Genomic DNA, 24,417 nt, shown 5'->3' with positions numbered 1-24,417 from the left:
TATCTCTCAGAGAAGAGTCCATCCTCTTCTTGCCTTCTTAGGCCACATCTGTGGAGGGCAGATGTTAGCCGAGATCTTAAATGTTGAGGTGCAGTGATAAGAGGCTTTGGGAAATGATCTGTGAAGATCTGACCTGGAAAGTTAACACAACCCAGGTGGCTAGAAAGGCCCAATAGAGGCTTCACTTTCTTAGGGTCTTGTGGAAGAACAGGGTAGAACAACGGCTAATGACCCTCTTTTACCGGTCTACTATAGAGAGCGTCCTCTCGTATGGTATTGTGGTTTGGTATGCTGGTCTGACAGCCGCGGACAGGAAAGTATTACAGAGGGTAGTGAGCACAGCACAAGACATTGTGGGCTGTCCCCTGACACCACTGGATGACATCACCAGGGCTCGTTGCCTTGGAAGAGTGAGGAAAATTCTCAGGGACGACTCACACCCTGGACGGTATCTCTTTACTCTCCTACCATCCGGTAGGAGATATAGGAATATAGCCAGCCGTACCAACAGGCTGAAAAATAGCTTTTATCCGTGGGCTGTTAGGCTTTTAAATGGGACATAATCTTATGCAGAATTGACTTGGGAGGCTGGTGTGTGGTGTAGTTGGTTCACATGGTGTGGTAGGATGGAGGGTTTGTTGTCACTGTGTGTTGGGGGGAGAGAGCGCGGGGGGGGAGGCTCAGCTAATCTCAATGTACACATGTTGTACTTTGACAATAAAGGTTTATTTATATTTATTTATTTATTTATTTATATTCTCACGACCAGTTATGCAAACAAATCAGTGCTGGTACAGAAGCACATTAAAACTACTTACACAACTCCGTGTTGCTGTTCTGTCTTCTTTAAGTTTCCTACAAATGTATTCACAAGGAAGCTCATCAACCCCATTTCTAACAATGAAACAAACTCGTTTGGTAGAATTAGTTGGAAAGGGATGCAGAACCTTGAACTATTTGAAAAGCAATTTTGTTTGTTCAGAATCATGCGCCTGCTTTAGAAGCCTCAGAATATGGGTGCACGTCCCCAGGTCTCCTTTCTTTCTTGAACATTTCACTTGTGTACAGAGCAGCTAATGCCAATAGGCACAGCGGATGAAGTGTGTTTGTGCTACACTTTTATAACTGCTAGGCGGACACTTTGGAGTGCCTGCTGCCCTCAGCGAGGAGAAGCAAGCAACAGCAATCTTAGATTTTTTTTCCCCCAGAGTTACACATTTTCATTCCATTTTGACAAATCTTGACATATTTGTCTGACTGGACATTTTTCTCTTTGAGAGTTATTAAAAGGAAGAAGACAGAGGTTCCAGAAACATGCATAAACCCCACCAAAACTGTTCTTCCCCTCCTCCTCCTGCTTCCTCTTCCCAGAGCAAGGATTACTAGCTACGTGGTAATGGAAGGAGAGTTGACATGATTAATGAAGGTTTTTTGTCTGCACCTGTTTCTCTCAGGGTCTTCCTGGCAAAGATGGCGAGACAGGAGCAGGGGGACCACCAGGACCTGCTGTGAGTAATTTTTGGAATATGCCATCTACAGATTACCTAGGTATAAACATCACAGAAAGGAGGCAAAATCAAAATCCTATCTTTCCCTAAGTTTAGGGAGACTGAGACTTTATGAGGATTAGCAGGATTTCCTTTTGGCTTGTTGTGAAACTGGGAACTCAGCAGATTATTTAAGCAAAGGTCACTGTCCTTCATTGGATTCCATTAGTTGGATACAATGATAGTTTCTCATTCATCCTCTTTGATTTGCACGGGGAGTATTCTATAAATTGAAGGGACGCGGTGGCTCAGTGGGTTAGGACGCTGAGCTTGTCGATCAGAAGGTTGGCAGTTTGGCGGGTCGAATCCCGAGTGCCGGGTAACAGATTGAGCGTCTGTTAGTCGTCCCAGCTTCTGCCAACCTAGCAGTTCGAAAGCACGTAAAAAATGCAAGTAGAAAAATAGGGACCACTACGGTGGGAAGGTAACAGCGTTCTGTGCGCCTTTGGCGTCTAGTCATGCCGGCCACATGACCACGGAGACGTCCTCGGACAAGCGCTGGCTCTTCGGCTTTGAAACGGAGATGAGCACCGGCCCCTAGAGTCGGAAACGACTAGCACGCATGTGTGGGGGAACCTTTACCTTTTTATTCTGTATATTAATGTTTATTTCTTTATTACATTTATAGCTATTTTTTCCTGTGAACATCTCAAAGAGTCACACATCTGCTTTTCTTCATACTCCACTTTATCCTTGCAAAAGTCTTGAGGGGTAGATTAGGCCGAGACTGGCTCATGTTCTCCCAATAAGCAGAATGGATTTTAATCCAGTCTCCGTGGTTCAAAGACTTTAAGTGTTGAGCCCTCAGCAATAGAATGTCAATTTCTGTTACTCATGTTTGCAAATTCTGTGGTTTCACTGTGATCATCACCATCTTCCCTCATATTTTCATTTCATACATTACTAAAAGGCATGTGAAGAGCTCTAAATTATGGGTAGAATGTGAATTTTGCAGCAAAGCAGGAAATGAAGCTGTGGGACAAGACGGTGATGATCACAGCAGAACCATAGAATTCAGTAGGATGAGTAACAGAACTTGGCATTGTGCTGCTGAGGGCTCAACGCAATAGCTACCATGAAGGCCTTTTTAATTGTAATAAAAATGTAACTATATTGAAATTCAGGGACTTCCAATAATGCAAGCGAGTATGAACCCATTTAATAAGACTTAACTGTAAGTAATCTTTAAGTAATCCCTGATTTTTGCTTACGTGAGTTTTATCTTGCTGCGGTTCTTTTCTTGGTTGTTTGGACGAGGGGGGCAGTCCAACTACCTTTGTTCAGGCTAGTGCTGAGGCTGATCGCGGAGGGGAGGAACGGGGGTCGGCTGCTTCTGGGGCTTCTGGGCCAGTCGTGGGATTATCTATTCCCACGACGATAGGGAATGGCAGCAGGTGTAGGAACAGAGGGCCGTATCGATCTCAGGGAAGGCCTCTCCGCTGCTTACAAGCGGTGAGGCACTCCGACCCTCTGGTTCCGCCCCGAGGTCCCGGGAGTGAGGATGTGCAGCCTCCTGAGCTCCGGCTGGTGTATTTGAATGCCAGGTCAGTCGTTAACAAGGCCCCTCTCGTCCGAGACTTGGTCGAGGGGGAGCAGGCTGACCTGGCTTGCATCACGGAAACCTGGTTGGGCCCAGAGGGCGGTGTTCCTCTGGTTGATCTTTGCCCACCAGGTTTCCGGGTGCTGCACCGGCCTCGGGCTCAGGGTAGGGGTGGGGGAGTGGCTGTTGTTATGAGGGAGACCTTGTGTCCGCGGGAGGCCACCGTTCCCCAGATAGTCGGGTGTGAGTCTCTCTTTTTGAGATGCGGCCCTGGTGCGCAGTTGGGCTTGCTGCTGGTGTACCTTTCGCCTAGTCACGCAGCAGCAGCCCTGCCCGAGCTGCTCGATGCCCTCTCTGGGCTGGTGGTTGAGTTCCCGAAACTTATAGTTTTGGGGGACTTCAACCTACCATCTCTGGGAGGATCATCTGAGTTGGCTCGGGAGTTCATGGCTTCCATGACGGCCATGGACCTGACGCAAGTAATTTCGGGACCGACTCATGAGGGAGGCCACACCCTTGACCTTGTTTTCTTGTCTGGACGGTGGTTAGATGATCTTGGTGGGGGCTCTCCAATTATTATGCCCCTGTCATGGACCGATCATCATCTCCTGCGGCTGGTCTTCCGTTTTGCCACCCCCCGCCGTGGGTGTTTGGAACCACTCAAATGGTACCGCCCCAGACGCTTAATGGATCCCCAGAGGTTCCAGGCGGCGCTGGGGTCCCCACCTGCCTCCCTTTCTCACAGCTCGGCCGAGGCCTTAGTGGAAGCCTGGGAAAGGACGGCCACTGAGGCCCTTGACCGAGTTGTACCCCTGCGGCCCCTGACCCGGTGCAGATCCCGTCGAGCTCCATGGTTTTCTGCGGAGCTCCGGGAGATGAAGCGTCGGAGACGGGGCCTAGAGAGCGGTTGGAGGTCCAGCCGATCCGAACCCGACCGATTGCGACTAAGAGCCTATATTAGGTCTTATCTCGCTGCAATTAGGGAGGCGAGGTCCAACCACTTCGCCACCCTTATTGCGTCCGCAGATAATCGCCCGGCTGCCCTGTTTAGGGTGACTCGCTCCCTCCTAAATCAGGAGGTGAGGGAGGATCCCTTGCAGGGACGTGCCGAGGAGTTTAACCAACATCTGTCGGACAAAATCGCTCGGATTCGGACCGGTCTGGACTCTGACTGGGCAGAGTCTGACGATCAGGACACGGGCGGTCTTGTCGATATCACCTGGGAGGAGTTTGATTCTGTGACTCCGGAGGAAGTGGACAGGATCATGGGGAGGCTGAGCACCACCACATGTTTACTGGACCCGTGCCCTTCCTGGCTGGTTTATGCAGCCCGGGAGAGGACACGCAGCTGGTTCCAGGCAGTTATATCGGCTTCTTTGAGTGAGGGTGTCTTCCCCGCCGTCTTGAAGGAGGCGGTGGTGAGGCCTCTCCTCAAGAAGCCTGCCCTGGACCCGGCTGTATTGAACAACTTTCGTCCTTTCTTTCTTGCTTTCTTGCGAAGGTTGTTGAGAGTGTGGTGGCGCATCAGCTCCCTCTGGTCCTGGATGAAGCGGATTATCTAGACCCGTACCAATCGGGTTTCAGGCCCGGGCACAGCACGGAGACGGCATTGGTCGCGCTGGTGAATGATCTCTGGAGGGCTCGGGACAGGGGGCATTCCTCTGTCCTAGTCCTATTAGACCTCTCGGCGGCTTTCGATACCATCGACCATGGTATCTTGCTGCGGCGTCTCAGGGGATTGGGAGTGGGAGGCACGGTTTTACAGTGGTTCTCCTCCTATCTCTTGGGACGTTCGCAGTCGGTGTTGGCAGGGGGGCAGAGGTCGACCGCGAGGTCTCTCATTTGTGGAGTTCCTCAGGGGTCGGTCCTCTCGCCTCTCCTGTTCAACATCTACATGAAGCCGCTGGGTGAGATCATTCGTGGCTTTGGAGTTGGGTATCATCAGTATGCTGATGATACCCAACTTTTCTTTTCGACCCCAAACCACCCCAGTGATGCCCTCAACGTGATGTCCCGTTGCCTGGAGGCGGTTCGGGTCTGGATGGGGAGGAACAGACTCCAGCTCAACCCCGACAAGACTGAGTGGCTTTGCATACCTTCATCCCGGGTTTATTCGGACATTCCACCTCTGGCTATGGGGGGTGAACTATTACCCCCCGTAGATAGGGCTCGCAACTTGGGGGTCCTCCTAGATTCACGGCTCACCTTAGAAGACCATATAGGAGCTGTGACTAGGGGGGCCTTCGCACAGGTTCGCCTGGTGCGTCAGTTGCGGCCCTATCTTAGCCGGGATGATCTATGCACGGTCACTCATGCGCTCGTGTCCTCTCGTCTGGACTACTGCAACGCTCTCTACATGGGGCTGCCCTTGAGGACCACCCGGAAGCTCCAACTGGTACAGAATGCAGCCGCGAGAGTGGTGTTGGGAGTCTCCCGATACTCCCACGTTACACCTCTGCTCCGTGAGCTGCATTGGTTGCCAGTTGTCTTCCGGGTGAGATTCAAGGTACTGGTAACAGTGTTCAAAGCACTCCATGGCATGGGGCCGGAGTACCTCAGGGAACATCTGCTGCCGGCATCAAGCTCCCTGCGCCCTGTGCGTTCCCACAGAGAGGGCCTCCTCAGGGTGCCACCGATCAGAGAATGTCGATTGGTGGCCCCCAGGGGGAGATCCTTCTCTGTGGGCGCTCCGGAGCTGTGGAATCAGCTACCGGTAGAGCTCCGGATGGCGCCCGATCTTCGCTCCTTTCGCCGCGATCTTAAGACATTTCTGTTTGTACAAGCTGGCCTAGCCTGATGGGGATTGTTGGGGTTGTTTTATCTTTGGTCTTTTAATTTTTCTTGGGGTTTTTAGCACTGTATTTCCATTGTTTTTAACTAGGGCAATTGTTTAATCTTTTTTTTAATGTTTGTATTTGCTATTTTATTCTGCCCTGTGAACCGCCCTGAGTCCTCAGGGAGAAGGGCGGTATATAAATGTTATTAAATTAAATTAAAAATTAAATCTCTCCACATCTTGTTAGGCTCACAGTGCTGTTGTTGTTGTTGTTGTTGATGATGATGATGATGGTGATGATGATATTATTTTCAGGGGCCTGCTGGAGAGAGAGGTGAACAGGGTGCTCCTGGACCATCTGGATTCCAAGTAAGCTCAGCAATTCTATTCCACCCCTTTACTACCATGCTAGAGTCCTAGCAAGTAAATCTGTTTGTGCAGGGGAGTATAAATAGACACAGGCAGGAGGAAAAGACTCCCCAGTTCCTGCTGAAAGGAGATGAAAACTTTCTATAGTATTGAGTTTTATCTGTTCCTCAAGGGTGTAAACATGTTTTCAGGGTTGCGTTTATTGACAATAACTTCCTGCCACATAATTTTATCAGGTACTGAGGAGACAACCAAGAAACTACTATTTTTTATTTAGTCTGTCTTTTCCTGGGCTTAGTTAATTTCCTGGCACATCCTAAAATCTATGTAACTCACTGTTTACACAGAAGAAACTCTGGAAGAGTGAGAAAGAATGAAGCTGAATTGGGGTGATGTATTAATCAGGGGTGCTCAGGTAGGCAGATGTAGTTTTGTTGCAGACGTTTGAGAGCTACAACAGGAATGTATCCATAGTTGTCATATCATCCAGGTAGGGGGATACTGTTGTACAGGTCCAGTACTAGACTTATTTCATGTTTGATGATAAATTAATGACTGTTCTTTTGGATCTGAAAGTTCTCTTTTTTGCACTGGGCCCACTTAGCTGGGGCAGGATGTTACTTTTTGAAGAGAATGAAGTGAGACTTCCTAATGCAAAAATAATATCTTGTTTTCAGGGACTTCCAGGCCCCCCAGGCCCTCCAGGTGAAAGTGGAAAACCAGGTGACCAAGTAAGTACCGGTAATAGATATTTAGCTAAACAAAACTATAGAATTGCAGACTTCTGCATTGACACTGAGCTGAGTTTCTAATGAAATCATCATGGAAAAAAACATACTTCAGGAAAGCCGGTTTAGTTGGCAATGGGCATCTGTGTTAGCCTGCTGAATAGGTCCAGGCTGTATAACTATACTATACGAGCACTGTACACTAGTGCTTGCATAGCGTAGCTATATTTGGGGAGAAATCAATATTTGATTAAAACATCTTAAGGAATAATGTCATTGAAGTTGGAATGGACTGTAGAAATCATCTAGTAGTTCAATCACCTGCTCAGCACAGGGTCTGCTAGATAACCGTTCAACTTATGTTTGAAGACCTCTAGAGATGTTCGTTGAGTTTGAACGTAGACCCAGTGCAGGTTTCATTTGGCAGCAGTCCAAGAAAGCTTATAGAATAGATGCTACAGTATATCAGAAATTAAGATTTATGGGTACCATTACTTGATATATAATGCTTCCAGTCTTGTGTGTGGTGATGGAGGTAGAGTAATAAAGATCATCATCATCATGACATCGCCAGCAGAAGAACTCAACAGAGTGTTGACTGAAGCATCCCCTGAAAAGCTGCTTACATTTCACCAATAGGTTTTCAGTATCAAAAGTAAATTAGGTGTTTCATGCACACAACCCTGCCATTGCTAAATAGAAATGATGAATCACTATTGAGATATTTAGTAGGCATACAATGCAGGAAGCAATTTGTCTCTCTGGTATTCACTGAACCACTTAGCTCTTAATAACAATAGGCATAATCATACCGGTCGGTCAGACTTTTGAAGCATAGCCATGTACGATCAAAAACAACCAATTTCTCCTGTATATAATTCTCATTATGACTTTACCTTGTAGAGGTTTTTTTTTGCCAATATGTCGTTAGATATTTAAAAGTGAAAAGGCTGGGGGGGGGGGGGAAATGTCAATCCAAATTAAAACTTAACACGTGAGTTGAGTTTTTCTTCATCTGGATCTATGGATTTTGTTTTTTAGTTTGCCATGTTTGCTAATGACTAAAAAATAGGGTGTCATGTTAATTTTTAGTAGCTTCTTTCCCTTGCCTTCTGTTTCTAACTCTCTTGTTTTGCTTTCAGGGTGTTCCTGGAGAGGCTGGTGCTGCTGGTCTTGTTGGTCCCAGAGTAAGTCACCTACACTTAAATTTGAGCCTTTGAACTTGCTCATAAATGGAGCTGGTGAAACAGCAGCTTGACTCACTACTTATCTGTATAGAATAGGGGTCTTCAAACTTGGCCGTTTTATGACTTGTGGACTTCAACTCCCAGAATTCCTCAGCCAGGCATGGCTGGCTGAGGAATTCTGGGAGTTGAAGTCCACAAGTCATAAAAGGGCCAAATTTGAAGAGCCCTGGTATAGAACAGTGATGGCGAACCTTTTAGAGACCGAGTGCCCAAAGTGCAACCCAAAACCCACTTATTTATTGCCGGGTGGGCGTGACTGTGGTGGTCATGGCAGATTGGGTGGGTGTGGCCAAGGTGGGTGTAGTTACCTCAATGTTGCTCATGGGGAGGAATGCCTGTGGGGGGGTGGGCAGGGTTGGGGAGATCCAGGGGGTCTCTGGCAGGTGGGGTGGTAGGCAAGAGGCTCTTCCTGTGTGGGTGCCATTGCCATAGAACAAGGCAAGGGCTGGGGTGGCTGCTCCCTGACACCATCGGCCCCTGCACACAGAGGCCAGCGAGCGCATGGGGGCCGATGGTGTCTGTCAGCAGCCACAGCCTGCTGGCCCCTCGACAGGCGCATTCTGGGGCTTGGCAGCCCGTCACCAGCAGTTCAAAGAAGCCGCCTCTGAGCTGGATGGCCGGCCGACAGCTGAGGAGGCGGTGCAGTGGGTCGTGCCTGGGAAAAGGAGAGCGTGCGAGGCCAGGAGGGATGGGGTGGGGGGGTGGGAATCAGCCGTGCCGGGATGCATCCGGCCACGTGGGGCCTTGGCGAGTTAGCAGGTGGCTGGTTGAAGAGGGACAGTTGCCATCTCCAGGGCATGGCGGATGTGCCCACAGAAAGCGCTCTGAGTGCCGCCTGTGGCACGCGTGCTGTGCCGTAGGTTCGCCACCACTGGTATAGAATCTCAAAGGCACTAAGGAAAATCTCTCCTTTCCAGGGTGAACGTGGCTTCCCGGGAGAACGTGGACCTGCAGGTGCGCAAGGCTTGGCTGGTGCTCGAGGGCTTCCTGGTACTCCTGGTACTGATGGACCCAAGGTAGGCCACTTCTTTGCCCTATTTTCTTACTGTGTAATGAAGCTGATTCGTTTCGCCACCTAGTGGCTGCCAAGAAGAAGAAAAAGTTGCATTGGACTCATCCAGAAGAGCTTTCCCCAGCTTGGTGCCCACCAGAAGCGTTTAGTCAAGTCCCACAATTCTTTGGCCGGTATAGACTGGAAGTTGAAATCCAGCACACCTGGCAAGTACCAGGTTGGAGAAGCCCAGTTCCCTGCGATTTTTTGGGGGCACGTTTGCCATTGACTCCCTTCTAGAGCTGAGACTGGCCCAAGATAACCTAGTGGGCTTTGTGCCTAAGGCGGGACTAGAACTCCCAGGTTCTAGCTTGTCGCTTTAACCCTACATCGAGCTGGCTCTCCTCTGAATATTATCTAGTGCACCTAATACCTTGCCCTGCATTGTTTTTCTCGCCCAGGGTGTAGCTGGTCCTGTTGGGCCTCCTGGGGCCCAAGGCCCCCCAGGTCTGCAGGGAATGCCTGGTGAGAGAGGAGCTGGAGGTATTCCTGGAGCAAAGGGAGACAGGGTAAGTAGTAGCGATTTTCCCTGGAATTTCATAGCACCATATTTTCAAGAGTTTGGATGTGCTGGGTTTTTTTAAAAAAACTGTTGGGTTTTGTTTAGTTGCTTATAATGTTTTTTTTAAAATCCCTTAGTTTCCTATGTTTTTTTTAATTCTCTGTATATGTCAGAATCCTTTTATATCACATTCATAAATGTATGTTTAAAACATTATCCCCCCCCCCCCCATGGATTCTGCCATCTCCCGAGGAAGGAGGAGCGCATGTGGATTCAGCCTGCCTTAGGTTATTTGAAAGACCAAGGAAACCTTTTGAACTGGGGGGATCAAAAGGGAGGGTTAGAGAAGAAGGTATCTGGTTGTGTCTTCTTTTAATTCTGGAGAGGAAGAAGGCAATAACCATAAAGATTCGAAGTTCCTTTTTTCCCCCCACGAAAGGGATGACACGAAGTAGAAGGATGGGGGCTGACCAAATAGGGTTGAGGGAAGGTGGGTTGAACCGGGTACCCTTTATAAAATTTCAGTTTGTAAAACAATACTAAGTCCTGTCTTGTATTCCCACAACCAAGCATGTCCTAGTAAAGATTCCTTTTGGACTAGAACTGACTCCAAGAGTTTTTGTCTTCCTAAGACGTGGTTTGGGGTGGGTCCTGACAGTATAGTTTACTAAAATGTTTTTAAATTTTCTCTTTGTTTAGAAAAAGATTATTGATTTTTCGTTACAATAGCATTAAATAGTTATATTGCTGCTCAATTTATATATATATAGTACCACGCATTTAAAAAAAAATAAACGCCATTTTTTTAAAAAAGTGTAATAAAATTAAACAATAGACCAGAGCAGAACATTGCAATCTAAATGATCAAGAGTTCCAGGAGTTGATATGGGTTACTTACTGTCATTATTTCTTTGGTATTTTACCAACAGGGTGATGCTGGTGAGAAAGGCCCAGAAGGTGCTCCTGGCAAAGATGGCGGCCGAGTATGTCCACAGCAGAAATCAATTTCTCTTCCCTTAAGGCAGCAAAATTTTTATTTAATGAAATAAATGGATGGCTAGTGGGGAGGGGGAATAGGTAACTTATTGGTCTGTAATTCTAGACTTTAATTAGTGCCTAATTCCAGAAACCTTGACAACACCTATTAATCTGACAGAGAGCTTTAGAAAAATTAAACTGCAGGGTATTCTAGTGCTTTTAAAACTTGTGTGTGTGTGTGTGTGCGTGTGCATGCGTGCATGTATGTTTGTGTCTCTGTGTGTGATTAAACATCTCTTACTGAGTGAGATACACTTTAAGCATGTCTCCTCACCCTTTGCAGAGGCAACCCTCCATATCATCTAGCCACCCTTAGATGATTTACTCTGGAGTTGTCCTATGTTTGGAAGTTATCTTGTATCCAACAAAATACAGTCTGTGATGATAGCACCTTGTTTTATCCAATAGATACAAGACTCAAATCCCCAATGAAGGATCCATAAAAATGAAGGCTCAGTTAAGCTTTGGAATTAAGTCGCAAGTGCTTAGCTTGCTAAACTATAACCCCAAGTGTATTATGGGACAAAGGCATAAGGGGTCCATTGTCCAGTGTGTTCAATTCAAGTGAGGGCACACAAGCAGTGGAGCCCAGTGTTGAACTGAGACAATACTTTCCCTGTGCAGGGGATACAGGCTGTGATGGTAGCACCTCATCTTCTGGATTTTTTAATGGAAGAATGGCATCAGGAGGTGGGGGTTTTCAGGGACAAACACCCTCACCTCCTCATCTAAGGCCTGAAGGAGGGCTGAAGTTGGCTATGAACAAGATTTAGTTCCCAAGTCTTGTTCAGTGTTTACTGTCATGCTTGGAGTTGCAACTATACCACCTTCATTCATTCCTTAACCATATTAGATGGCAGAACACAGTGACTAAGACCGAGATCCAAACCCAAATACTGGGGAGGGTATGCTAACGGTATTAAATTAGAAAAGGTCTGGGGATAATTAGCTAAGAAAAACTTTTACCATTACCTTTTCTAGTGGGCCGTTAGATCAGGCAGAAGAAGACTAACGGGGCTATAGAAAGTTCAATATAACTTAATTCAAGCGGGATGTTTTGTGCAATGTATGCCTGTAGAATGGCTTTTAATTGAAAATGGACAGAGTCAAGGAAAAAGGCTCAACTGGATGAAGTGAGTCACTAGTTTGGTTTGGACCTCTTTTGGTTTAATAGGTGAGGATGTAAACACAAGGTTGGGATACCTTTGATCCAGACGGATGGCTCTTGCTCTCTATCAGCACATCTAACTCTTCATTTTTTCCATTGTCAGGGATTGACTGGCCCTATTGGTCCTACTGGTCCTGCTGGCCCTAGTGGAGAGAAGGTAAGAGGTCCTGTCTCTTGTTAGGTCATGTGGCAGCGAGGCAGCTAGGGGCCTTGTGGGAGTCCTCTGAATAGTTGTGCTTCGACAGTAATGTTTCCTCTCACACGGCACTGAGAATTTGGGCTACGACTGCACATCAGAGTGCCTTAATAGCTATTTCCAATGCCTTTGAGAAAACCTGGAAGCTATTCTTTATGACAAAAAGTGTACGCAAAGCAGTATGCACAATAGGAACTTCCTTACGTTTGCTGTGCTTTTTGACCTAGATTCAGAGAGATGAGGAAAACGTGGTGAATGAAGTATCAATTTGATGTGATTTCATAAGTTTAGAGCTGTACTGATAACCCCCTTATGTTGACATTGATGGGCTTATTGAATTCTCGTGTGTCTGACTTTCATTGATTCCTGGGGTTTAGGAAGGAACCAGAGAATCGGGAATTCTAGCAATGAGAACTGTTCAGTGGGAAGAACATGTAGATAATTATCTATTTACTTTGGCTCTTTTTTGTTTTCCTGCTCAGCGGAATCCATTTATCTTCTATCCTTATTACCTAGTTAGTCTGGCTAGTCTCCACAGTGTGTGCAAATCTCAGCCAGTTTCCCCCCACTACACCTGCATGGTTTACAATACAGTCATGAAATGAGCAAGGATTGTGTTCTTATTCTTATTTCCTTATGATGCCCGATGGTTTAGTTGCTCTAATAATAAAAAAAACCAATTATCAGAATATTGAAAGAGTAATTACACAATACAGGTGGTCCTCAACTTAGAACCACAACTGAGCCCAAAATGTACGTTGTTAAGCGAGAAATTTGTTAAGTGAACTTTGCCCCACTTTACCACTTTTCTCGCCACATTTGATAAGTGAATCACTGAAGTGTTAGATTACTAACATGGTTGTTAAGTGACCCTGGCTTCCTCACTGTCTCTGCTTGTTAGAAGGTGGCAAAAGGGGATCACATGCCCCTAGGGCGCTGCAACTGTCATAAATATGACACCAGCTGTCAAGCATCCAAATGTAAATCACATGGCCATGGGGATGCTGCAACAGTCGTAACTCTGAAAAATGGTCCTAAGTCACTTTTTTCAAACTATTGTAAGTCGAGGACTATCTGCATGCGCCTTTTCGTCCTATTAATAAAACTCAGGACCATTCACCTCACTAGCACTTTAACCCCATATTGTGTTCTGAGCTACAACCTTTAGCGGAAGAGATTCTCTTTCAGCAACAAACACTCCGCTGTCTTAGGGGACGAGGGGGAACATGATAGCAGTGTTCCAATCTCTCAGGGTCTGCCACAAAGAAGAGGGAGTCAAGCTATTCTCCAAAGCGCCTGAAGGCAGGACAAGAAGCAACGGATGGAAACTAACCAAAGAGAGAAGCAGTCTAGAGCTAAGGAGAAATTTCCTGACAGTTAGAACAATTAACCAGTGGAACAACCTGCCTCCAGAAGGTTGTTGTGTTGTGAATGCTCCAACACTGGAAGTTTTTAAGAAGAGACTGGACAGCCATTTGTCCGAAATGGTATAGGGTTTCTTGCCTGAGCAGGGGTTTGGACTAGATGACCTCCAAGGTCCCTTCCAACTTTATTATTATGATTATTATTACCTCCTTTCTGTCCCTGCAGGGTGAATCTGGTCCTCCTGGTCCAAGTGGAGCTGCTGGCACACGTGGTGCCCCTGTAAGTTTGCTGCCGTTGTGAAACCTCCCAATGGAAGTTTGTTGGGACAAATGGGGGACAAGATTCAGGCTGGCCCAAATCCTAATAGGAACTATTGAAACTCCTACGAGCAGCATAGGAACAAACTCTAGGTGTACTTTTATGGAATTGTTTCCGCTTGAAGAGAAAATTGGTCCCCTTTCTCCCTATCGTACTATCGTAGAATTCATCTCAGAAGGCTCTTGCTGTTTTGATTAGCATCTAGGGAAGCCCACTAGAGACTAGCTGACAATTCATGGATTTCCGCCAGTTGTGGAAAGCTGCTCAGTATTGTCTTCACGCAGAAAAGCAGCAGTATCTATAGAAGAATGCCCAGTGCTACAGAACTCCCCTGTGGATTCTTCTGAAAAAAAAGATAATTTGCAAGATCTCTTCAGAAGATCTTAGGAAACAGTTTGTTCCTAAACAATCGCTTTATAATGCCTGAGCAGTAGAAATCATATTTGTCGGGGCACACGCCAGCCTTATGACAGATCCTGTGGTCTGTGGAACAGCTGGAGAGATCCTGTCCCTGGACTAGCATCTAGAAAGCAGAACTGCCCCTACAGCTGCAGAAGTGGGCCAGCTGTGGCCCAGTCTGAGTGTGTGACCTCGGTTCCTTTCCATTTCCAACTGCTGTTTCTGTTTCAGGGCGAGCGTGGAGAAACTGGACCGCCTGGCCCTGCAGGATTTGCTGGCCCCCCTGTGAGTACAGCATGACAGTTCCAAGCTATCGCACTTCTGTTATGAAATGGTCCAATGGCTCCTGATGTCTTATCATGGTGGGTTTCTTCCTCCTCCTCCCCCCTCCCCACTTTTCTCCCCAATGCAGGGGGCTGACGGCCAGCCTGGTGCTAAAGGTGAGCAAGGTGAATCTGGCCAGAAAGGAGACGCTGGATCCCCTGGTCCACAAGGGCCATCTGGTGCTCCTGGTCCACAGGTCAGTGAAACCGCTTCCTGAATCGGAAGTGTGTGTGTGCGCGCACACACACACACACACACACACACACACACACACACACACACACAGAGTCTGTAAAGCAGCTGCTAACCCAAAAGTACACACGGGTTTAGCACGTTGTCAGTGAATTTACTACCATGTCCCAGGCATAGCTTCTGAAGGCCAGGAGGTCTATCAGAGGGTGTGTGTGGAAGAACTGGGGAAGGCTAGTATCTGTTGAATGAAGCAGTGCTACATCAACCAGTGATGAAAGGTGCACGCCCTGATTTCCTGCTTTTCATTTTGCTTTTCAACAGGGTCCTACTGGTGTAACAGGTCCAAAAGGAGCTCGTGGTGCACAAGGACCCCCAGTGAGTATTTGGTGAATCGATTGCTTCCCCTCCCCCCCACGCAGGCCAAAGCATAGCGCTAATGTTCATCGTTCACAGCTTTCCTTTAATGCATCTCTACTACCAGCGTGAACGAGATGCGCTGTGAAGCCATTCTTTAAAATAGTGAACATAATGATAAGGGGAATTATCAGCTGTGTAGATGAACAGTTATGTACTGGAGAATTAAAAAATGATTATTCCACTTGGCTTTGTCGCTAGTATCTGAAGAATAATGTCGGGAGAAATCCTTTCCACTTTTGTTCTAACCTATGTCAAAAGAGATGTCTGAAGATGAATGAAAATGCGGCTCCAAGACAAAAAGGATTCCACATCCTATTGTAGACACTTTATCTTATTCTGCACAGAAAAAAAAAATTAAAGATACGTTACTAATGTCGTGTTACAGTTGCCTGCTAGATGGCAGTACTAGTCGATCTGGACTGATCTAAAAAAAAATATAAGCAGTGTTGGACTAAAAAAGAGGTTAAAAACCATCCCAGAAGAAGACAATCACAAACTACTTGTATATTGTGATAAAAAAAATGTACCATCAAGTGAGAGGCTTAACTTTAACCCTGCCTTTGGATTAAGTAAGTATAAATCAGCCACCCGACTCCCACCCCAATCTTTGTATTCCCGGCATGTTGACTCATGAGTTCCATCATAGTTCTGAAGGCTGGAATGGGAGCGAGGACAGTAACTGCATAGTTACTGCCCTCGCTGGTCTCCAGGCTCATCTTAGAAGATGCGAATGAGTCAAATCAGTAAGAGGTGCTTTCATTAATCACTTTTTCTTGGGAATCAGCAAGTTGTACCTTTACCTTTTAGAATAGAGAAGGTTGCAACTCAATCTGTGCCCTTCTGTGAACTCATTGCCTTGCTTGATGCTTTTAGTGAATGTGGATGTTCTGCTGGGCTGCATATTAGAGCAAAAAACAGCCAATTTAATACCTACATGCAGTACAGTGCCTACATATATTGCTTCTCCGCTTCATCGGACTTCCAAATGTTCTTTTTTAAAAAATTAAAAATAAAATGATGGGAAGCAGTCACGCTGCAAAACAAACTGTCAACATAATATTTATTTCCAAGAGTATTTGGAAATAGGCATCCCCATTACCATTTTTAGTAAATAAAAATGTCTGGTAACTTACAGTCTAGTGCTTCTTTGGAATACACTCACCTCCCATTCCTTCAGGACAAAGAAGAGCATAGATACCACATTCCTCAGGAGAAAAACAGAAGGCAGATTCTGATAACTTCCCTTCTCGTTAAAACTTACATTGTGACTAGTCCCACCTAGCAGAGCAATCTTTGTGTGAGGCTACCTATGACCAAGTGTTTTCCAGCAAACCAAAAAAAACCCTACCTACTTCTGAATTAGAAAATTATTGGTTAAGGATTTGAGATTAGGGTTCCTAAATCTACTAGGAAATGGACTTGAGTATTAATGCAAACAAGCTATCTGTCATTTATGTCCCCTGAAAGTGCTGGTCCCCTCCTTCCAAAGTTGGAAGAAAGCACATCCCTTTTTCCTTATGGCAAATGCCAGTAGAGCCTTAATTCCACGCAGGTCTTCCTTGGAACATCAACCTTGCATTTGATCGTCAGAATCCAGAGGGTTTGGGGTTTTTTTTCCTTTTAAAAAGAGAAATGAATGTATTGCATCCTGCCATTCCTCCAAGGACTTAAGAGAGTCTTGTTTGGCACAACACCTCACTTTGTCCTCATTAACAAGAACCATGTGGAACAGGTCAGACTGAGATAATGTGATTGGCTCAGAGTCACCCAGTGATCTCCATGGCTGTGTGGAGATCTTCCCATCTCCGTCCAACAGGATACGCTTTCGGCCACATTTCAGAGGCATACAGTATTAATGAAATTAAACCTCATTTTAGTTCTCAAGACGTGGGCAGAAGATCAAAAGGGAAGGTTTATCACCACTTGCTGATCAGTCTGTTACATGCTGCTGTTGAGGGGTTCTGCTTATGATCTTCTTTTCTAGGGTGCCACTGGATTCCCTGGTGCAGCAGGACGCGTTGGACCACCGGGCCCCAATGTGAGTTCTTCACTGTCTATCATTGTTTCCCCTCCCCCCCTCCCCCATTTTAATTAGAAATATCAGCAGTGTAGGAATAAAAATGATATAAAAGCACCAGCTCTCTTTCCCGGCTTCAACCACTTTGCAGTACTGAAATGGTGGTTCAAAGTTTCCAACAGGAAACAAAACAAAAGATAATTTGATTCTCTTAGGAGGATACAATTGGAATACCATTTTAAAAAAAAAGCTTGCCAGATTGCATAGGTGTGATTCAGATTGATGCAATAAAGCACAAAACAAAATACTGAAAGAGGAGAAAGTCTGTCATTTCTGTTCCCTCGCATAGAAACAAGAGATAACTGTAATCAGGAACAGGTTCCACAGGTGTCAACGCTGCAAACAATGGATGTTTTTGCTTTGACAATATAAGAGGCAGCCTTTTCCTTTAAATTGTTTTGCTCTTTGAAGTGTTTCATTAGTCGGAACCATGACATCAGGGTTGCCTATGGAACAGGCTGTTTGCTAATTGGGCATTAAGGAACTTCTCAAGTTACCTGGCAGGACATTTACCAGCATAAAATTAATTGGCAAGATTGTACATGGAAAACCTCCATGTCCATAAAGGGTACAGTAGGTTTGTATATTTGACCCCCTTCCTTTTTAATTTTTATATTCTCTCACTGATTCAAGCCTTGAGAAAGGCCAACTTCCACCCACACGTGCTAAGTGGTAGGCCCATTTCAGTCCTAACAAATAGACCTCTTGTTGTGTTCTTCGCGCTGATGATGCAGCCATTATTATTATTATTTTTAAATACAAGAAGGCCTTAACTGGAGCTACTGTGCCCTTGCCCAATATTGCATCAAGGAGCAGCTAGTTGTGGAGACAATAAAACCCAAGTAATGACTTTTTCTAAAAGACTGGTTATTCATTCTTACTCCTGGAAAATTAATGTTTCTAGTATTGCTCAGAGTAAGGTCTTCATTTGGACATAATGTACATTTCCAAACAGTAGCGACTTGAGGCATCCGCAGGGCTAACGCCAAAAGTTCTGAAACTCAGCGCTGCAGCTTGCTACTCCTAAGAGCAATAACAATCACTTTTCTACGCTGATTGATTTTTTTCAGGGCTAAGGGTCATCAGCCACTATGCCAATGAAAACCTGCCACTATCAATATTTAATGCCAATCAAGGCAACTCATCTAAATGGCATAGGAGAGGCTCGGTCTCAATTGGAAGAAACCCATACTCTGACATATGCATTACATTGACTCTTCGACCAGAAGTCCTTGCTTAACGACCAGTCACTTAACAACAATTCAAAGTTACAACAGACCTCAAAGCTACTTAAGACCTATCCTCAAAGTTATGACTGCAGCACACACACACACCCTTGCAGCCACATGTGTTTAGGATGCTTGACAACTGGCTCAGCATTCAGACAACTGGTTGCAGCATTCTGCGGTCATTTTTGCCATTTTCCAGGAGAAAACAGAAAAAAATGCCCATTGGAAATGCTGGAATTGCTTAACAGCTGCCCGGTTCACTTAATGACCGTGGTGACTCACTTGACAACCATTCTAAAAATGGTCATAAAATCAAGTCAGGTCACAGGATGAACCACTTAATTACTATGACTTATGACCAAAGTTCTGGGCTCAGTTGTGAACAACTGTGGTCATAAGTCAAGGATTACTACTTCTACCCAGTGTGATAGTTGACTTAGCAACAACTCTTCAATTCTGTTGTCATGCCAGCTCAGAGTAAAACAAGATTCTTACTCTCGTCGCTAACAAGCCCCCCCAGATAGGGAGAGTTGAAGGTTTTGATCCTTTTATATTATTTGGAGCAGATTGCAAGGTTTAAGGGGCAAAGTTTAGGGCATCCATACCCCACACCACCACCCTTGAGTCATTGCCCCATTTATGTATTTTAAGAAGAAAAATATTTTAAACCTCTGCTGCATACTGCCTAACTCTCCAAAGTGCAAAAAAAACCAACCCTCTCTAGCGTTACTTTTCATTTATTCACATATTTAAATTTATTGGTTGTCAAGCTTCAATCGACTCCCATGAGTTTCTTCTTCTTTGGCTTTTTTTCCTTCAGACCATAAAACAGTGTAGGCTTTTTGCCAGTAGAGGGAGCTGTGGCACTGAAAAAGAGCGCCAATGCCACTGTCTCTCCTGATCCCTGTTATAAAATAGGTGCAGTCTGCTAGTTGTGATCTCAGACTTTCCAGTCATCTGAGTTCAGTTTTCATGTGAAAGCTATAGAATATAACTCACATCAATGGTCACTGACTTTTAGACGAGCCAATCACAGAGAAGAAAAATCAATCCCTCTTAGGGACTGAAGTAACACTTTTGCTGAATTAGCGGGATGGGAGAAGCATGCAAGCTCATGGTACAGAAGAGGAAGTTTAGGTTGTGATTCTGGCCACACCTATGAGCTTCTGGCAAGAAAATGACATTTCCAGGCATCCCTCTTTATTTCTAGGTTCTGATGGATTTTGGACAAATGGAGGAAAACGCTAAACCATTTTAAAAGATTGGCTCCTTCCTTCCCTTTTGGGAAAATACTAACTCTCATTATAAGCCACCTCAAACTATAATGCCCCATAAACGAACCTCTGCTCATTTTTTTCTACACAAGATAGACGTGTGTTTTCCCTGAAAGACATTCATTTTTATATAAGATTTTGATCTCTATCTGTGTGTGTGTGTGTGTGTGTGTGTGTGTGTGTGTGTGTGTGTGTGTGTGTGATTCCTCAAACCAATCCAACTCATGCTCATTTCTTTTTAATCAAGACTTTATGTTTTATTTCTAGGGTAACCCTGGTTCTCCAGGCCCACCTGGTGCTTCTGGAAAAGATGGTCCCAAGGGCGCCCGTGGTGATGCAGGGCCAGTTGGACGCACTGGTGATCCAGGTTTGCAAGGCCCTGTTGGTCCTCCGGGAGAGAAGGGAGAATCTGGAGAAGACGGCCCTCCTGTATGTATTCAGCTTGTCTTTTCGTGCAAGTTGCTGAGTTGGCCTGTGGCTATTTCTGAGGCAAATTAATTCCCCTTTTCCTCTTTCTTTTCCTTTTCCCAGGGTGCAGATGGCCCACCTGGACCTCAGGGTTTGGCGGGACAGAGAGGCATAGTGGGTCTTCCTGGTCAGCGAGGTGAAAGAGGCTTTCCTGGCCTGCCTGGGCCTTCTGTAAGTATCTTGGGAGTTAACCGGTTTGAAAAATATAGGTTGAAAAAGCGTACAATGTTCAAGGACAACCCATTTCACAACTTCTGGATTGGTAAGATGACCAGAGTTTTTGCCATATTTTTTTTACAAAAGTGATTAATTGATTAATTTTTTTTAGTGTTTTGAGTGTTAAGCTGAAAGGTGGCTCATGCCATTGGACGCTGAGTCAAAAGACCATTGAGAGGTTGGCAGCTCAGCAGTTTGAAACCCATGAGAAAGCCGCGTGATGGAATGAGTTCCCGTCCATTTGCCCTAGCTCCTGTCCATCCAGCAGTTCCAAAGCATGCAAATGCAAGTAGATAAATAGGTACCACTTCAGCGGGGAAGATACTGGGGACATGGAAGGAGCCCTCTCGGCTGTCTCCTGGGCAACGGTGATGTCCCTGGCTAATCCTTTTAATCCGGGAGCACTTTGGTAGGTGCTTCCGACACAAATGTAACGGTAGTGTTAAGCTCTTACTTGTCAGGTGTTCTGTTGATTTTCCATGGCTGACTTGCATTCTTTCAACATGGCACCACGACCTCCATGAGAACTATACCGATTGTATTCTCTATATTCAACCTCTTGGGATTGAAGCAATTTAAAATGTTGAATAAGCAAAGAGAAATTCTACCATGAATGAAAAATTGTCTTGTACAGATTTAATGTATCTTCTTCCTTAATTAACAAATATGAAAACAAAGCCCCTGTTACGTCACGCCTGGGCATCCAAGATAGCAGAGTGCAAAGTCTAATTGTCGTCTGCGAGATGAGCATCTCTCAAACTGTATCTGAAAATTACTATCCTAAAGCAGATTGGAATCAGATTTTTTTTCCATTAGTAGGTTTGATCCTCTCAACCAAATCAGGAAGAGGCTTTGTTTTGCTTTTTAGGTTTGCTTAACCACACACGTCTCTTCTCTTAGAGCGAACGGTTCTAACCCAAACAATGTGTAGAAAAGAAAAGAAAATACTGTCTATGTGAGGGAATGATTTATTCCATGAAATAAATGGTGGGGAAATTTTATCTGGATATTGGACATAGCTCAAACAACAAGCATTATTAGCTGCTCACCCAATTCTGCCCGATTTTTTCTGGGAATTTTCAGTTCGTACATATTTAAAACTCACAAAGCGACCTTGCACTAAACAGGTTTCTCATCATCGTGATTATGGAGTGAATCTGTGCAAACAATTTTTGGCTCAAATATTTGATCTGGAGGAAAAAAACCGGCTGAGGTTTTTCACTTTGCTTTGCCCAAGTTACTGTCAAAATAGTCTTCTGCCTTCTTAAATTGGCTTTCTTCCCCAGGGTGAGCCTGGTAAGCAAGGATCTAGTGGAGGTCCAGGAGATAGAGGCCCACCTGGCCCAGTTGGTCCACCCGGTTTGACTGGTCCTTCTGGTGAACCAGGTCGTGAGGTGAGTCTAATTAACCTAGGCATGTTTCTCATCAGGAATATAAAAGTGGCACTTCTGGTTTCTCATACTGAATCTGTGATGGACACTTCTTCTCGAGAGAGTGTATATTTAAATAAATATCTATCCTTCCCCGTTATGCTCAGTTATTTAATTACCAGGCATGAGGATGGCACATAATGTGACCACAGCATGACACCACATCCAATATTTCAGAATTGTGTTTCAAGGAGTAGCTGATATAAGTCGTCCCCAAGTTCTGGATGAGCTTATGTCCTGTTTCCAAACATATTTATTCCTTGATCCTTGACCTTTTTTGAAAGTTCTCCCTGGTGAATAGGGCTAAAGCAGAATCAAACGTTAATTAAAAGCCTACATTTCCCCTCTGAAAAAGAGCAGATGCCTTTTCCCCGTATTACAAACCATAGAGGACAAGGAAGCTCATGACAAAATAGTGTTGAGGTTGGCATGAGCTGGCAACTGGCAAAGGGGAGGGATTGGATAACAGCATTGAAGAAGCGGATACTCAGACTAATAGGCAGGGCTTTTCAACTTATTCCTTCACCCGTCACCATCAGTAGATAAATAAGATGGCAAAGGCAATAGAATCTGCAGCTACAATAGAGCTTATACATTTTTTTTAAAAAAGGATGAATTTGGGAAATGGGTTGCAAAAAGCTAGATGACTGTGAGGGTTTGGTTCAGTAGCAGATGGGAAGTAATTCTGGTTCTGTGCCCTGTTTGCTATTGCTGATTAGGCTAAAACTTGGTAACTGCAACATGAAGCCCTTTTTAATAGCATAACAAGTATATTTCAGACAAGCACTTACCAAACCAGAGTTTGCTCGAGTCTGTCTTCCAAGAGATGGAGGAGGACACCTTCTGTTTAAGATGAGTAGGTGGTGTGGGACAATTCAAGGATCAGCTCATCACGGAACATATGCAGTTTTGGATTAGTAGAAGCTGCTGCTACAACTCTTAATTCGTTGCCAGACCCATGCTGCACAAGCACATTCCTGCCTTTCTCAGAAATAACTATCCCCTTCTTGTTTTCAGGGTAATCCTGGTTCAGATGGTCCTCCAGGCAGAGATGGTTCCCAAGGACCAAAGGTAAATGTATTGGAGGAGTTGATTAGTTCCAGGCATCTATTTTCACTCATACCTTTTATCTGCTTAGTGTCTCATCACTAACGTGACTAGGAAGTTGTAAGAGATAATAATCTGCCCATCCAATCTCAGACAGGATGCCACCCTCTACATGGCTTGCCTTCTCCATTCACATTCTCAGCCCTCATCTTCCGACTCTTAAAAGTCCCATTCTGTCTCCTGGGGCAGCACAGTTTTCATGACAGAGTGCAACGCTAGACAACCCAAATTGTTTTCCCCTGTTAGAGTGAAGAGTATAAGAGAAGGACTGGAGGGTGGAATTAAGCATGTCATCAGCTTAGAGGCATTACATTCCGACAAACAGTCCAGGTCCGGCCTCTCTTAAATTTTGTTGACCTTTAAGCTGGCGCCAATTTAATATTGAACTTTAGTTAATTAGATTCTTGTATCTAGGTTTGAGCAATAAATCTTCTGAACTGCAACTTAACACGTGATCTTAACCCTTTATGCCTGACAGGGAGAACGGCATAGATAGAATAGGTGATGGTTTTAATGTGACATTTTTGCTTGTGCTGTAATTCATGTAAACTATCCAGAATCATTTATGAGTAGCTGGCCTTAGACAATTAAATAATAAAGGTAAATAAATAGCATAAAGGAGGAACTTCTGCAAGGATTTTCTGGAGTCTCATAACTATGTCCTTGTCATGCCAGGATTAACCATAGCTTCCCAAATGTTTCCCAAATGGCTTCTTCACCTCTGGCATTGACTAAGATATGCTGCGTCTCCTAATAGCATGGGCCTGAATTAGAAAAAGGCATGTGTAGTTGTCTCTTACTCCATCCTTCATGTATGCGGCATTAAATATTTGACCTTTGTGTCTTTCCTCTCCCTCTCCAAACAGGGTGAACGTGGTGAGACTGGTGCTGTTGGAGGTCCTGGTGCTCCTGGCTCACCTGGGGCTCCAGGTCCTGTTGGTCCAACTGGCAAACAAGGAGACAGAGGAGAAACAGTTAAGTAACAAGGAAGAAGTTAGAAAGAAACCCCTCTTCAAATCCATTCTGAAAACTACAGTCTTTGATCTTCTCATTGGCAGAAGACTAGGTCAACGTATCATTGTTTTGTTTTTTCCCAGGGTCCTCAAGGTCCCGTTGGCCCTACTGGCCTTGCAGGAGCAAGGGGCTTACCTGTGAGTACTTACTCCCTTCGTCTGGCGTCACCTTTTCCCGACTTCCTGTAAACGTTATAGACTTCCCCCAGAGCCAAACGCAATCAGTAAAATTGCAGCGATAACATTGCTATATGTAGCCAGGAGAATTTGTTTTCAATAGCACAATGACTAAATGCCACAGGGAACACTTCGTGTTTTGCAAAGTCAATGGGTGAAGTAGGTCTGCCTCTTAAAAATGTAAACCCTGCTACCTGAACAAAAATAGTACAAGAACAGAGGCCAAGAGCAGAAGAGAAATATACATGT

General features: G+C 45.1%; 1 protein-coding gene and 1 long non-coding RNA gene across 2 annotated transcripts in view; both read left to right on the top strand.

Annotated features, from left to right (window-relative positions):
* LOC308664294 overlaps positions 1 to 24,417 on the top strand; it is a 359,871-nt gene that overhangs the window by 88,764 nt on the left and 246,690 nt on the right. The window lies entirely within an intron of this gene.
* COL2A1 (collagen type II alpha 1 chain) overlaps positions 1 to 24,417 on the top strand; it is a gene marked incomplete at its 5' end in the record, with an annotated part of 87,056 nt that overhangs the window by 51,161 nt on the left and 11,478 nt on the right. Inside the window, 19 exons of the mRNA XM_081321374.1 lie at positions 1,455 to 1,508; positions 6,179 to 6,232; positions 6,910 to 6,963; positions 8,103 to 8,147; positions 9,125 to 9,223; positions 9,660 to 9,767; positions 10,690 to 10,743; positions 12,070 to 12,123; positions 13,753 to 13,806; positions 14,476 to 14,529; positions 14,657 to 14,764; positions 15,082 to 15,135; positions 17,162 to 17,215; positions 20,025 to 20,186; positions 20,289 to 20,396; positions 21,728 to 21,835; positions 22,889 to 22,942; positions 23,845 to 23,952; positions 24,076 to 24,129. Coding sequence (XP_081177500.1) covers positions 1,455 to 1,508; positions 6,179 to 6,232; positions 6,910 to 6,963; positions 8,103 to 8,147; positions 9,125 to 9,223; positions 9,660 to 9,767; positions 10,690 to 10,743; positions 12,070 to 12,123; positions 13,753 to 13,806; positions 14,476 to 14,529; positions 14,657 to 14,764; positions 15,082 to 15,135; positions 17,162 to 17,215; positions 20,025 to 20,186; positions 20,289 to 20,396; positions 21,728 to 21,835; positions 22,889 to 22,942; positions 23,845 to 23,952; positions 24,076 to 24,129 — 1,440 coding nt within the window. The remainder of the gene's footprint in view (positions 1 to 1,454; positions 1,509 to 6,178; positions 6,233 to 6,909; positions 6,964 to 8,102; positions 8,148 to 9,124; positions 9,224 to 9,659; positions 9,768 to 10,689; positions 10,744 to 12,069; positions 12,124 to 13,752; positions 13,807 to 14,475; positions 14,530 to 14,656; positions 14,765 to 15,081; positions 15,136 to 17,161; positions 17,216 to 20,024; positions 20,187 to 20,288; positions 20,397 to 21,727; positions 21,836 to 22,888; positions 22,943 to 23,844; positions 23,953 to 24,075; positions 24,130 to 24,417) is intronic.

Source organism: Vipera berus (genome assembly GCF_964194415.1).
Source record: "Vipera berus genome assembly, chromosome: 2".
Classification (NCBI taxonomy): Eukaryota; Metazoa; Chordata; class Lepidosauria; order Squamata; family Viperidae; genus Vipera; species Vipera berus.
Note: the sequence above shows the minus strand (reverse complement) of the source record. Positions and strands in the feature narration are given on the sequence as shown.